Source organism: Tauraco erythrolophus, chromosome 12 (genome assembly GCF_009769465.1).
Source record: "Tauraco erythrolophus isolate bTauEry1 chromosome 12, bTauEry1.pri, whole genome shotgun sequence".
NCBI lineage: Eukaryota > Metazoa > Chordata > Aves > Musophagiformes > Musophagidae > Tauraco > Tauraco erythrolophus.
This window is the reverse complement of record NC_141476.1, coordinates 18,842,992-18,855,160: the sequence shown is the minus strand read 5'-3', so window position 1 is coordinate 18,855,160 and position 12,169 is coordinate 18,842,992. Positions and strand designations below refer to the sequence as shown.

The window sequence follows — 12,169 nt, the reverse complement described above, 5'->3', positions numbered from 1 at the left end:
TACACATAAAAGAGTTCCATTAGTAACCCTGTTCAAATGTGCAAACAGATACTGAGCTTTGGGAAGCTGCTTTGAAATTCCTGATGTTCATGCAATTAACCTCCCAACTTTATCACTGTATAAACATAATATTTTTTCTTCTAATAAATAATAACTGCAATACCAACAAGAACATATCTGTAACACACATAGAAAAAAACCCCTTTTAATCACTTTTAACTGAAATATAATTTCGGCTCAAATCAAATACATAAATTATTTAAAAAAAAAGTATACCAGTGCGAAGAGGCTGACTAGTTAAGAATTCTGTATTAAGAAGGCAGTTTGGATCACAGCTGCATATGAGTAGTAGACAGAATAAGCTATTTTACATCCAGATACATCCAGATAAATAAATGAACAACTCTTAACAATTAATTAATAATTGTAGACTGCAGAACAAAACAACCTAAAGTCTCAGAAACCAACTTTTGCTCTGTAGATCTTCAGGTTCTAAGGCATAAAGAGTTCTGACAATTATAATAAAAAGGTATTCTAAACACACACATTAGGAGTAAAATTAAAGAAACACATGAATGAACCGTACTTCATTTACAGATATTTTATACTGAAATTCTTATTAGCCTTAAAGAAAAAAAAAATTCAGAAGAGGTGTCCTTATGGACTACCTCCACACTCTTTCTGTCACTAACAATAAAAGAAAAGCAGAAGTCAATTTAATTTTGTAATCGGAAGGAAACATTCCGCACAGACTTGTTCCTGATGGCAAATGAAAAATTTTGTTTGAAAAAACCTCTCAGGTACTGCAGAATAATTGTACGGTGCAATAAACAGAAGCCTCCAGGCAATACATTGTCTCTTTCCGAGCAATTAACTTGAAAGAGCAAGGAAGAGCCAGTGGTTTCTATGAAGCCCAGTTACCTTTGCTGACCACTGTACTTCGAATAATTTCCCATAAGTCTCCCTACTCCATAATTCTTCTTGAAACTTTGCTCAATCAGGTTTTTCTTCTTTAATTATGTCCCTAAACCATCGTATCTCAAAAATATAGCTCAGCTCTGGTCTACTTGCTTGGAAACAACTGCTAGGGAGTACTATTTCCACATTCTTAGATCTTTGCCAAAACCAATTATATTTTCAATGGAAAAAGGAACTATTTTCCTTCTTCAATGCAGTTTTCATGCCAAATACCAGTTTCTAAACTCTAAGGTTAAATTGTGAAAGTGATGTTTATACACCTTTTACACACTTTGTTTTGATTAAACTTATCAAAAAAAGTTATCCCTGGCCCAAGACCAGTATTCCGAAAACTGCACCTGCAAAGATGAAAGTTACTGTATTTACCAAATGAAAAATATTAAAGTAAGAATGCACTAGGTAATCATTAACTGCAGCTGCCATTTGAGCCTACTCATAATAGAAAGTCAAAAAATAGAATAGAAAAGCAATGGTAACAGGTAAAAATAGTAATATGCAAAGAGTTCACTTCAAAGTTCTTTTTTAAAAAAAAAATCATCATGCTCATTCACAGAAGTTTTCCCGAATCTGAATATCTCACCCAGCCTGTCATTCACGTGCGTACACATACCCCGAAAGTATATTCATAAAGAAATTTCTCCTCAACATACAAACAAATTATTTCCTAACAACATTATCAAAACCACAGACTATGGCATTACAGCACCAACGCAGTTACAAAGCACCACGGAAGTTTTAAAGAGAAAGCTGCCAAAGCTCATGACAGCCTGATACTGTTCTACGATAATTCCACCTCTCTAGAGAACTGAGGCCAAGCAGGGGTTGGACTCATTACTCAACACACGACAAAGGTATTATCTTCTACTTAATAATGTTCAACACAACTGCAGTAGCATCCGTGTGACACTTAGCTGATATCCCATTTCTAGTTAAATCCCTTAACGCCATGGATTGCCATCCCAGAAGATTCTCATTCTCTAATTCTACGTTAATCCCGCACAACACTTGCTCCCAATAAATAAAGGTGTCTTTTGCTGTGGTACTCACACGCTTTCGTTTCTTGTGCAGGTGGAAGTTCAGGTTTATGCATTTAATTTGTATCAATTATTTTTTGTCCGCGAAGGACTGACAACATAATGCCTGAAGTGGCAACGATAGCCAGTGGCCCACTTTCAGCCTCTATTATCAAATACTGTGGGAATATAAGCGCATCAGCTGCCAAGCAGTATTTCTCCAAAACATAGCATGCATAAAAATGAGATAATGTGCTGGTTTGTTTATTCGACTGCTCCTCTCTTTCTTTTACAAGTAAAGAAACCTCACAAAGCTTTCTTTTACAAGCAAATTCATGGGCTTTTTCATTCTGCCTTTAACACTGAACCGCCTTTCAGAAATGTTTCCCAAGTATACCTACGAAATATTCCAAGCCTATCAACTGTCTCTTGATAGCATATGCCTGGGATAACTCCAGCTGACATTTAGATATTCCTCCTCTTTCACACAGAAGTCTTTAGAATTTTCCTTACTTTGGGAGAAAAAAAAAAAAAAAGCACTACCCCAAATCCCTAGATACTTTTCTCTAAAGTAATAGGAAGACAAGCCAATACAACAAAAATACTTGCATTTTTTAATACTAAAAGGGATGAACATACAACTCTACTTCAGGTTAAACTGGGCTTCTAGAGAAAATCAATTAGTTTTAATGGTAATTTCAAAGAATGATCTTAATTTGTAATATTTTCATTTATTTATGATATGAATGCTACACCATTTAGAATTCATAAAACCACAAGTCATAACAACTCTTCCTAGAAGAGCCCTGCAGAAATATGTCATTTAACTAAAAAAACGTCTTTAATCTTGAAGAACAGATTGGGAGAACTCATCGCACCTCTACAGTGTGCAAGATCTCATCCCCCTTGCTCCAAAAACGCACACTTTACCTCGGCTCTTTTCAGCTTTAATTTTGTAGCCACCAATTTTTCTTGTATTCCCTCTCTGATTACATCAAGGCCTCATTTAATATCATTCGTATTTCTCATACACAAATACATTTATCAAGGTGGTGAAGGGAAAGGAAATGATCCTAATAACAATTCACATAAACTATGTGCACATTTTTAAAAATACTTTGAAGGAAATACTACATAGAAATCCATGAAAAATGTAATAGATGAGAAACATGTTTGTGAAAACTGGACTGTGCTAACACAACCTGATGCTTTTATTTGACAGAGTTAAGTTATTTTGTATATAAAGAACCTGCAGGGGCTGTAATCTCTAAAGAAATTAGTAAAGTACTGATGAAATGCCACACAGGAAATTCTTTCTTAAAATGAAGATTATGAGATGAAGGTAAGTAATCTTAGTAAAGAATTGCTAAAAGGCAAAGGCAGCAAATACTTCTGATCATGGAAGTACAGACTACAGAGAGAGGCTATTAAGGTTTTCCTCAAAGACTGACATCCAAGAGAGTTCCTCGCAGCTTTAATTCCTATTCAATCATTACTACAGGTATATTCCAGAGAGGGAAAAAACTCTACATATTTAGACAAAAATGGAAACTATTCTTTCTTGAACCTTTTTAAAGGCATTTCACTCTGGTTGTTTAAATTGTTCACTCTTGCTTTGATCACCTTCGATGCAACAATGACAACTACTGCAATAAGAGTTTAATTCTCCCACTGATTTCCAGATATTACCACCTCATATGTACATTTAATACATATCTCCGAATGCATTCTATGAACTTTAAGCTAATTGTTGCAACAGTACCAAGAAGTAATTTTTATTCCTTTAATGCCAATAAAAATATGACAAGTGGTAAGTCACTCAAAGTCCAAAAATAATCTTCTAAGGATGTGAGCATTGAAATTTAGGCCTCTGAGTTTTAAGACTATGCTTACTTCATCAGATCACACTATTCCCTCTAGTGTTACATGTTAGTAGTTAGTAAGTACTAACCTTGCAACTACCACTGGCTTTCCGACTGCAATTTTGAGGCAAGAGAAAGACCATGACTTTAAAATAGTGTTTCACTTTATTTGCATGACAGTGTGAAGGATTTATTTCTAAAAATTTTTTTCTCTCTTTTTCTTTTTAAACATTCATTTGTAACTTTTCAGTTATCTGTGAATCCTTCTGTGCAGAGTTTATGGCAGTTATTTGGAAGATTTCTTTTAATGCAATGATTTTAATAACATTTTACAGGAAAAATAATAACCTTTGACCAAGAAGTAACATAAGCCTACAAACTTATCTTATTTATGGCTTTTATCTGCCCAAAATCTCAAAGTATTGGTGGCCCCCCCTCCCCTACTCTGTTTCTGAGCCTAAACATAGAGTATCTATCCCACACCTCTAGGGAAAGAAGTGTCTTCCCTCGGTATAAAAAAGAAAGTGATTGTGCTCAGAAACTTGGATGCTTTCTTTAATCTCCTGACAGGTATTATATTAATCTGAAAGAATCAATCCTGAAGATCATTTAAGATGACCTCTGAGTTTTAAGTTAAATGACTTTGGAGAAATCTTCAACTGCCTTTTTGGTAAGTAAGGTATGCACATACTGCTGCAATTAATTTTTTTGCCCTGGAACAGAAGCAGGGCATTCACATTTCAAACAGAACCTCTGTAAGGCAGATGCCTTCACCTGTTTTCAATGCAAAAGACTCAAAAATGAAACAGGTTTTTGTTAGTAAAAAAGTTTAATTCTGCTTTCCTATTCTAAGCACTAGTAAAAGTTGAAAAACTTAACCATTCATTTAAAAAACCACAACAAACATTAAAAAACCACAAGTTTTTATTTTACTTGCAACATGATTTAAAATGACCTGATGAATTGCTGACTTCAGCTTTATAATGTTTGCTTCCTGCTCTACATTTTTTTCCTTCTTATTTACAGACCATCGGACACTTCCAATAGCATTTCAGACTTCAAAACATCAATATCTAATAAATTGTAGCAGAGTGAAACATTTTTTAAAAATACAAGTATTTGTAATATTCTATATAAAACTTGGCAAGATATGCAGAAAAAACCAAACAGTATATGAGATTTCAGCTGTGCAAAAATATACAGAAAGATGCCTAAAACTGAGTCTAAAACCACTAAGATGCTTATCTGAAGGTAGTAAATTCTGCACTTTTGAGTAACTGGGAAATATAAAACTCTTTATAATAGCAATACCAGTCAATGTATGCATACAAAAACAAGCTAACTGAGGGTTACTGAAAGAGGTAACAAAGCATCATAAAAAGGATGCATCCAGGATCATATTTTTGTACTGGGGAGAAAGAATGTGTGAGCAACAGAAAATTAAATTGCTACAACAAGTAGAAATCTATTGCATTACAAGAATGACTAGCAACAATACAAAAGGTTAGCAGTAGTAATTATAAAATAAATTATATTCCTACATTTTTAATAGACCAAACTACAGACCAAAACTTAATATTTAGACTAAGTATACAAAAATAAGCAAGAGTCCACTGTAGTAGTTCTGAAAACAGTCTAAACTACTTCTCTCACAAAAAAACAGCTTTAGCTACTAATCTAAGGAGTGTATCTGTCCCTTGATTTCCATCAACTCCTACAAGAACACAAGGCATAACTACCAGAACTGCTGCCAAGTGTATTTAAGGGAAAATGATACCAGTTCAGCAAACTGAAAAAACCTAACTGGTGATGACAGGAAGTGTGAATTTCATGTTTGCATCACTCCTTCCCAAATAATACAATACATTAATAATTGGAGTCAGGATAAAAGTAGCTTTACATTAAATAAGCATAGACATGACACATTAGATGTGTAAGATGACCCGTTTCCTGAAAGCTACTTGGTCACGGAATGTCTCCTATTAGATTGTGCTACCCTGAGTAATTACAGACCAGCTCAAACTGCAGGTATTTAAGCTCCTCAGTTAACATTAATACATGTCAACAACAACATTTTTCATTTATTTTATCAGCAAATCTCAAGTATGACGGAATAAGCAATGAACATTATTGAGTTCTTTGAGAAAGAGTAGTACTATGTGAATATGTATATGAAAATAATTCATTTTTTTAACAGATTAAGACATGTGGTCATGAGTTTCATGATATAAATCAGAGAGCGGAGATACAAGAAAGTGGCAGAACTCTCCCAGAAATTCTGTGGAAAAGAGTGATGTTGCAGAAAGACCTTCCAAACTCCCAGATACTTATATTTAAATACTGCATAGTGTACAGATTAAATTAAGTATCTTTACAATAATATGACTTTTAATGCAGTTTGTTTATGGATATCCTCTTTTGTTTAAGCATGAATCTCTGGTATCATACACCTTTTTCTCCAGGGAGCTTAGTACCTGTTCTTATGTGGTAAGAAACACAGAATTTTTTTTTTCCTAAACAAACATCCTGAGCAGGTGAATTTAATAATGAACATATTTATATTTACCAATTTCACTGATGCTTCTCCGTAATTGTCATGCATTAGATTGACGTTCATAGTTATAATGTACTTTGTATTTAATGGTTTTACTTTTAAAAAACAAAACAACAGATGTCTACAGCCACCTCACTGAACAACCTATTCTCTTCATTTGCTGCATTGCTGTCTACTCTCCTCATCTTTTTTTCTTACAACATTTTCGCAGCTTCCTGTTGCTAATTTCATCCATACACTCTATGTCTAGGCATAATGCTAAAAAACGGTCTCTTGGTTCCCATTTACTCTACTGGGAATGATAACGGAAAAGATCTGTAACTCCGCACTGCAAACAATGACTTGATGCAATCTATTAGCCTATGTCCTTCAGAGCTTGCTTTCAAAAAGAGAGAACTGAAATGCACCATGGGGGCCAGCTGCATCTCCATGACCCTGTTCAAGTATGTCTCTCAGGGGGAGTCCTGAAGTAGGTGACTAAGGAACCGAGTCACAACAAAGATATGTTAGTGAATAACATTTGACTTTCTTCCTTAGTTGTCAACTTACAGAATTCCTCCCCCCAACAGGTTAATTAGCACTAATCCTACTCCTAGTTGAAAAGCAGTTGCTATACGTCTGAGAAGGGTGACATTTCCTTTGAAAAGGTCATATGTGCGTCATGGCAAAACTTACCCATCTGATACACCCATATCTCAGAACAAAACCAACTCTGGTGAAGGGCTAGATTTTGTCTAATGGCAATTTATTACTATTTCAGCTCATAGAATCACAGAACAGTTTGGGTTGGAAGGGACCTCAAAGATCATCTAGTTCCAACCCCCCTGCCATGGGCAGGGACACCTTCCACTACACCAGGTTGCCCAAAGCCCCATCCAACCTGGCCTTGAACACCTCCAGGGATGGGGCATCTACAACTTCTCTGGGCAACCTGTTCCAGTGCCTCACCACCCTCAGAGTGAAAAATTTCTTCCTTATATCTAACCTAAATCTGCCCTCTTTCAGTTTAAAGCCATTGCCCCTTGTCCTATCACTACACACCCTTGTAAAAAGTCCCTCTCCAGCTTTCCTGTAGGCCCCCTTTAAGTACTGGAAGGCTGCTATTAAATCACCCCGGAGCGTTCTCTTCTCCAGGCTGAACAACCCCAACTTTCTCAGCCTGCCTCCATAGCAGAGGTGCTCCAGCCCTCGGATCATCTTCATGATCTCCTCTGGACCTGCTGCAGCAGCTCCATGTCCTTCTTGTGTTGGGGACCCCAGAGCTGAATGCAGTATTCCAGGCAGAGTCTCACAAGAGCAGAGGGGCAGAATCACTTCCCTCGACCTGCTGGCCATGCTGCTTTGGATGCAGCCCAGGACATGGTTGCCTTTCTGGGCTTCCAGTGCACATTGCCGGTTCATGTTGAGCTTCTCCTCCACCAGCACCCCCAAGTCCTTCCCCTCAGGGCTGCTCTCAATCCATTCTCTGCCCAGCTTCTACCTGAATTGCAGTCGTCTTTGGCTTTAAACAAAACTCTTCACAAATTCACCATGGAAATGACCAAGGACAGTCTAAATCTCCAAGAAACACCATCAACAGTCAAATACATAGAATATGTGTTATAATTATATAAAACCTCTAAATATTACAGCCTCAGCTCCAATGTCACTGTTGTCAGTGAGATTCTCTAGTTATTGCATCAACCATTAAAATACTTCTTCAACTGACAAATGGGTTTCTAGTATCTATGAACAGGTACTCCCAGGCCTGATATTCACTATATTGATGTGAAGTAAGTAAATTGACCTAAACCTTTTAAAAGTGCAGACAGCCTTAGAAAGACCTACGAATATGCAAATAGCTCATTTTAGAGTAATAGCAGAAGAACTATGCAATAAACCCACTGTAAAAAGTTATATTTGATTTCCAAATAATGAGATGTTCTATGTACAAATGCTATTGGAAGGAAAAAGTTGATTTATCTATTACTATTTTTTTTAAATAAAAGCTATTTAAAAATAATTAGAACAAACAGTACCCAGCTGGTACCTGTACTTACTCATTGCCCCAGTCCAGCCTCACTGTGAGGTGTCTCTTGACCTCTCGCACCTGATCCTGTGTCAAGTGACCTGACAGCAGCTGTCTACGTAGGTCAATGAGTTCATTCATCACATGGCGCAGTTTGTAGAAAAGATCTACCTTATGTTTCTGTAAAGGCATATTTTTGGGAGGAGAGGGGGGAAGAGAGAGAAAGAAAGAAGGGGGGGCAAGAAAAAGGGGAGAAGAGAGATTAATAAGTTTGGAAAGAGAAAGAGAGTAAGAAAGAAGAAAGAGAAAGAAAGAGATATTAATAAGTTACCAAATTTTCATTTAATTATCCTAGAGGAACATTAATCCAGTTTGCACAAGCCTTAGAATATTTATATAAAAAAGTAGTGTTAACTGATGCTATTTAAATAGTATAACTTTTTATTTCTAAAGTTTAGGCTTACTCTGCTAAAGGGTCCATTTTCTGAAGGAACCTAATGCTATAGATAAGAGGATTCATTATGTACAGCAGGGATCACTTATTCCAATCACATAACAAATTCAGAGTTTTAGATTTAAAGTAAAATAGAGGTGAAAGTTTGCTTTCTGTCAGCAGCTAACTTCATGGCTCTGAACAGTCACCACAACAGAAACCCACTTTTAATATTTTTGATATTCCAATTACTTAAATTTACCCAGGTATCTATGTTAGGTGGGAGGATATGAATATTCATTATCTGCATTCTAAAAGGGACTAAAGCAATTAATGATAAAATCCACCTGCAAAACTACTTTAAATGAGAAACATTACCATAGACAGTAAAAAAATGCCACACCACCACCAAAAAAGAAAAAAATCCAAACAACTAACACTGCAATGATTTCCAAAAGAACTAGTATTCTTCAGATATGCAAAAACCCACCAAAACCAAACTCCCCCCTAAAAACGACAGAAGCAGAAATACTCTTTCCTCACCACAGGAAATAACTATATGGGAAGTCCACAAAACAGAAAGTCTGAGGCTAACAAGAAAGGCCACCTACAAGCACCCATAAGATAAGCGTGTCCCAACTACTCCAATTCCCGTTGGATGAGAACTGTGTGCCAAGGCAGCTCCTCTCTACACAGCCACGTCTCATGCTGCATAAAATGTCAAACGTGCAATGAATGAGGATCCAAAGAAGGGGGGGGAAGGAAAAAAAAAAGAAAAAGATCTCCTGTTCTAGTTGAACAGATTTTTTTTAAACAACTAAGCTCCATTCCTAGCTGTATGCAAAGCTTGAAACATTTGAATCTCACTTGAGGAAAACGTTGACTAGATGGACTGAAACTTGAGACTTTGCAAGCCAGCATTGCCTTGATTGCATTCCTGCTTGTAGATAGTTTTACAAAAGCTCTCTGAACAAAGACACCTGCATTTATCACAACTAGATCTGATAGAGGAACATCCACAAAGAAAAACTAAGTGTTTTCTATTGCAACATATTATCAGAAAAAATGTTTTTCACTTGTTTTACCAAAAATAGGCAAGATGACAAGAAAAAATAATTCCATCTACTTGAGGTTGTTTTCCTACAAGACCACTAGATTTGCATGACTTAGGAAAACAAATTTCAATGCACCCCATTTTGACGAGCAATTTGTTAATTTCTCTGAACCTGATTACACACCTGTTCTGCTGAAGCAGGTTAAGCACAGATGGAATCATCTGCAGTTCTTATCCAACAATTCTGAGACGAAATGAAGCACAGTCTTTCAACTATGCATCAACTTTGGTTCTGGTCCCGCCTGAAAACATGAAATAGAGGCACCAGATCCAACAGAAAGACATTCATTTCCAGGGCTGAAAATACTTATTCTAGGAAGATAATCATGCATAGCTGCTAAGTATAACTTTAACGTCCATTTTATATGCTACTTATGTGAACAAGAAAAGGCTGCCACTTCTAACAGAAGATGAAGACAATGGAGTTTGGGACTATCATTTAAGCAAATTAGGTGTTTCTATCAATAAAATGGTTGGCAATTAAACAATCCTGAGAATCAGCTCCAATATCATCATATTCAGACTTCCTAAATAAACCGCTGAGAGAGCAACTCCCTCCATCTTGTAACGACGGTTCAAGGCTATCAATGAATTCAAGTCCAGAACGCTATACTGGTTAAATTACTGTATGTTCTGGAGTTATTTTTACACCGTTATCTTTTACATAAGTATTTGAAGTACTTATTGTAAATAGAAATAAATTAAAAATGAGATTGCAGCATACAATTTTGTAACAGTCACATTAGGTCCTAGGTAATTACCCAAAAAAAGGAAAAACGTTCAAACTCAAACCTCTCTTGAACCTCAAACACCTCTCCTGTGTTCCATGATCATGACAACATGCCCTTTTCAGCTTTAGTTCTCAGGCTTAGTCTTCAAAAAAATATTTCATCTGCTTTAAACAGAATGAGCAAGTATTGAGAAAGAGAGCTAAACATGCAGTGTCCTTTTCAGAAAATACAAGGTCCCCTATAGGGAAGGAAGAAGAGGTATCAGAAGGTGCAAAGGCAGAGAGAAGCTGTAGCTGTGATCTCAGATAAACAGTTATGAAGTGCACCATAGATGCAAGACCCACGAAAGTGGAGAAAAATACTTGTGTGAGAGAAAGGAGAGCTACAAGAGAGTTGAAGGTGGCTTAATTCCAGGCTTGAAGGCAGTAAAGAGTTTGAAGCTGCCAAACAACAGTTTATAAGGTAAGGTGGGTATAGTTTATAAAGTAAGGAGGTGCCCCTCCTCACACCAAAAGAGACTAGTGACTAACAAGCTCCATTTGGGAGACAGGGGATGTGTGTATTTTAATGACTTTCCTCTGCCTTCTCTTTCAAGAAAAAAAGATCTTCAAAAGGCAGCCCTAAGCTAAGCTGATGAGCATTCCTACTCCCATGTAAAGAAAACTGCTTAAATTGAAACAGATGATCCTGGACACCACATTTTCAGAAAAAATAATTCTAAGCATTAGAGCCAATCAAGCACTTGAATTTTACTCAGAGTAGCACCCACCATAAACAAACCCGAAACTTTATCATCTTTTTAGTTGCTAAATCAAAAAATGCCAGTCAATCTGACATGTAAGTATTCGTTCTGTTTTACAGTAAACTTTCATACAACCTACAACCTCTCATTTTCATCTAGCTTCGTCACAGGCTTCCAAGCAACGAGCACTTTACCAGCCCATACAGGATGATCTGCTGTGCACATTTCTGAATGTATCTGGCAAATGTTTTACATCCAGAAAAGAAAAGCAAATATTTATGCAAAAATTTTTGCTGTAACAATTAAGGTGTGTCAGGGACAAAGCATCTGCATAGCCTTAATAATTTGAGGACTTCTTACAAGCAGCACAAGCCTGTCCTCTAGCACATCTTTTTGCCTTATTCTACCGTCCCCAGATACAAACACATTTGCTGTGTTTCTCTGATCTGTTACTACCAACAAGTCTCGCCTATCAGTGCTTGGATAATCTTCATATATACAGCTACACATCAAAAAGTAGAATTCTGGAGTTAATGTATTGGGTTTTTTCTTTTAATGACTCCATATTAACTCTGTGGAGATCAAAACTCAGAAGTGTTTGAGTGGGGTCTGGGGTTGAACTTTACCAGCTGCCAGGCCTCCCCCCAGCCGGGCTCTCACTCTCCCCCTGCAACAGGCAGGATGGGAGGGAATGAAATGAAAACACCTGTAGGTTGTGACAAAGACAGGGAGAT

The 12,169-nt window shown here is 36.7% G+C and overlaps 1 protein-coding gene across 1 annotated transcript in view; it reads right to left on the bottom strand.

The window, feature by feature from the left end:
- DOCK3 (dedicator of cytokinesis 3) overlaps positions 1–12,169 on the bottom strand; it is a 216,017-nt gene that overhangs the window by 138,012 nt on the left and 65,836 nt on the right. The window contains exon 7 of the mRNA XM_086619278.1: positions 8,447–8,595. Coding sequence (XP_086475404.1) covers positions 8,447–8,595 — 149 coding nt within the window. The remainder of the gene's footprint in view (positions 1–8,446; positions 8,596–12,169) is intronic.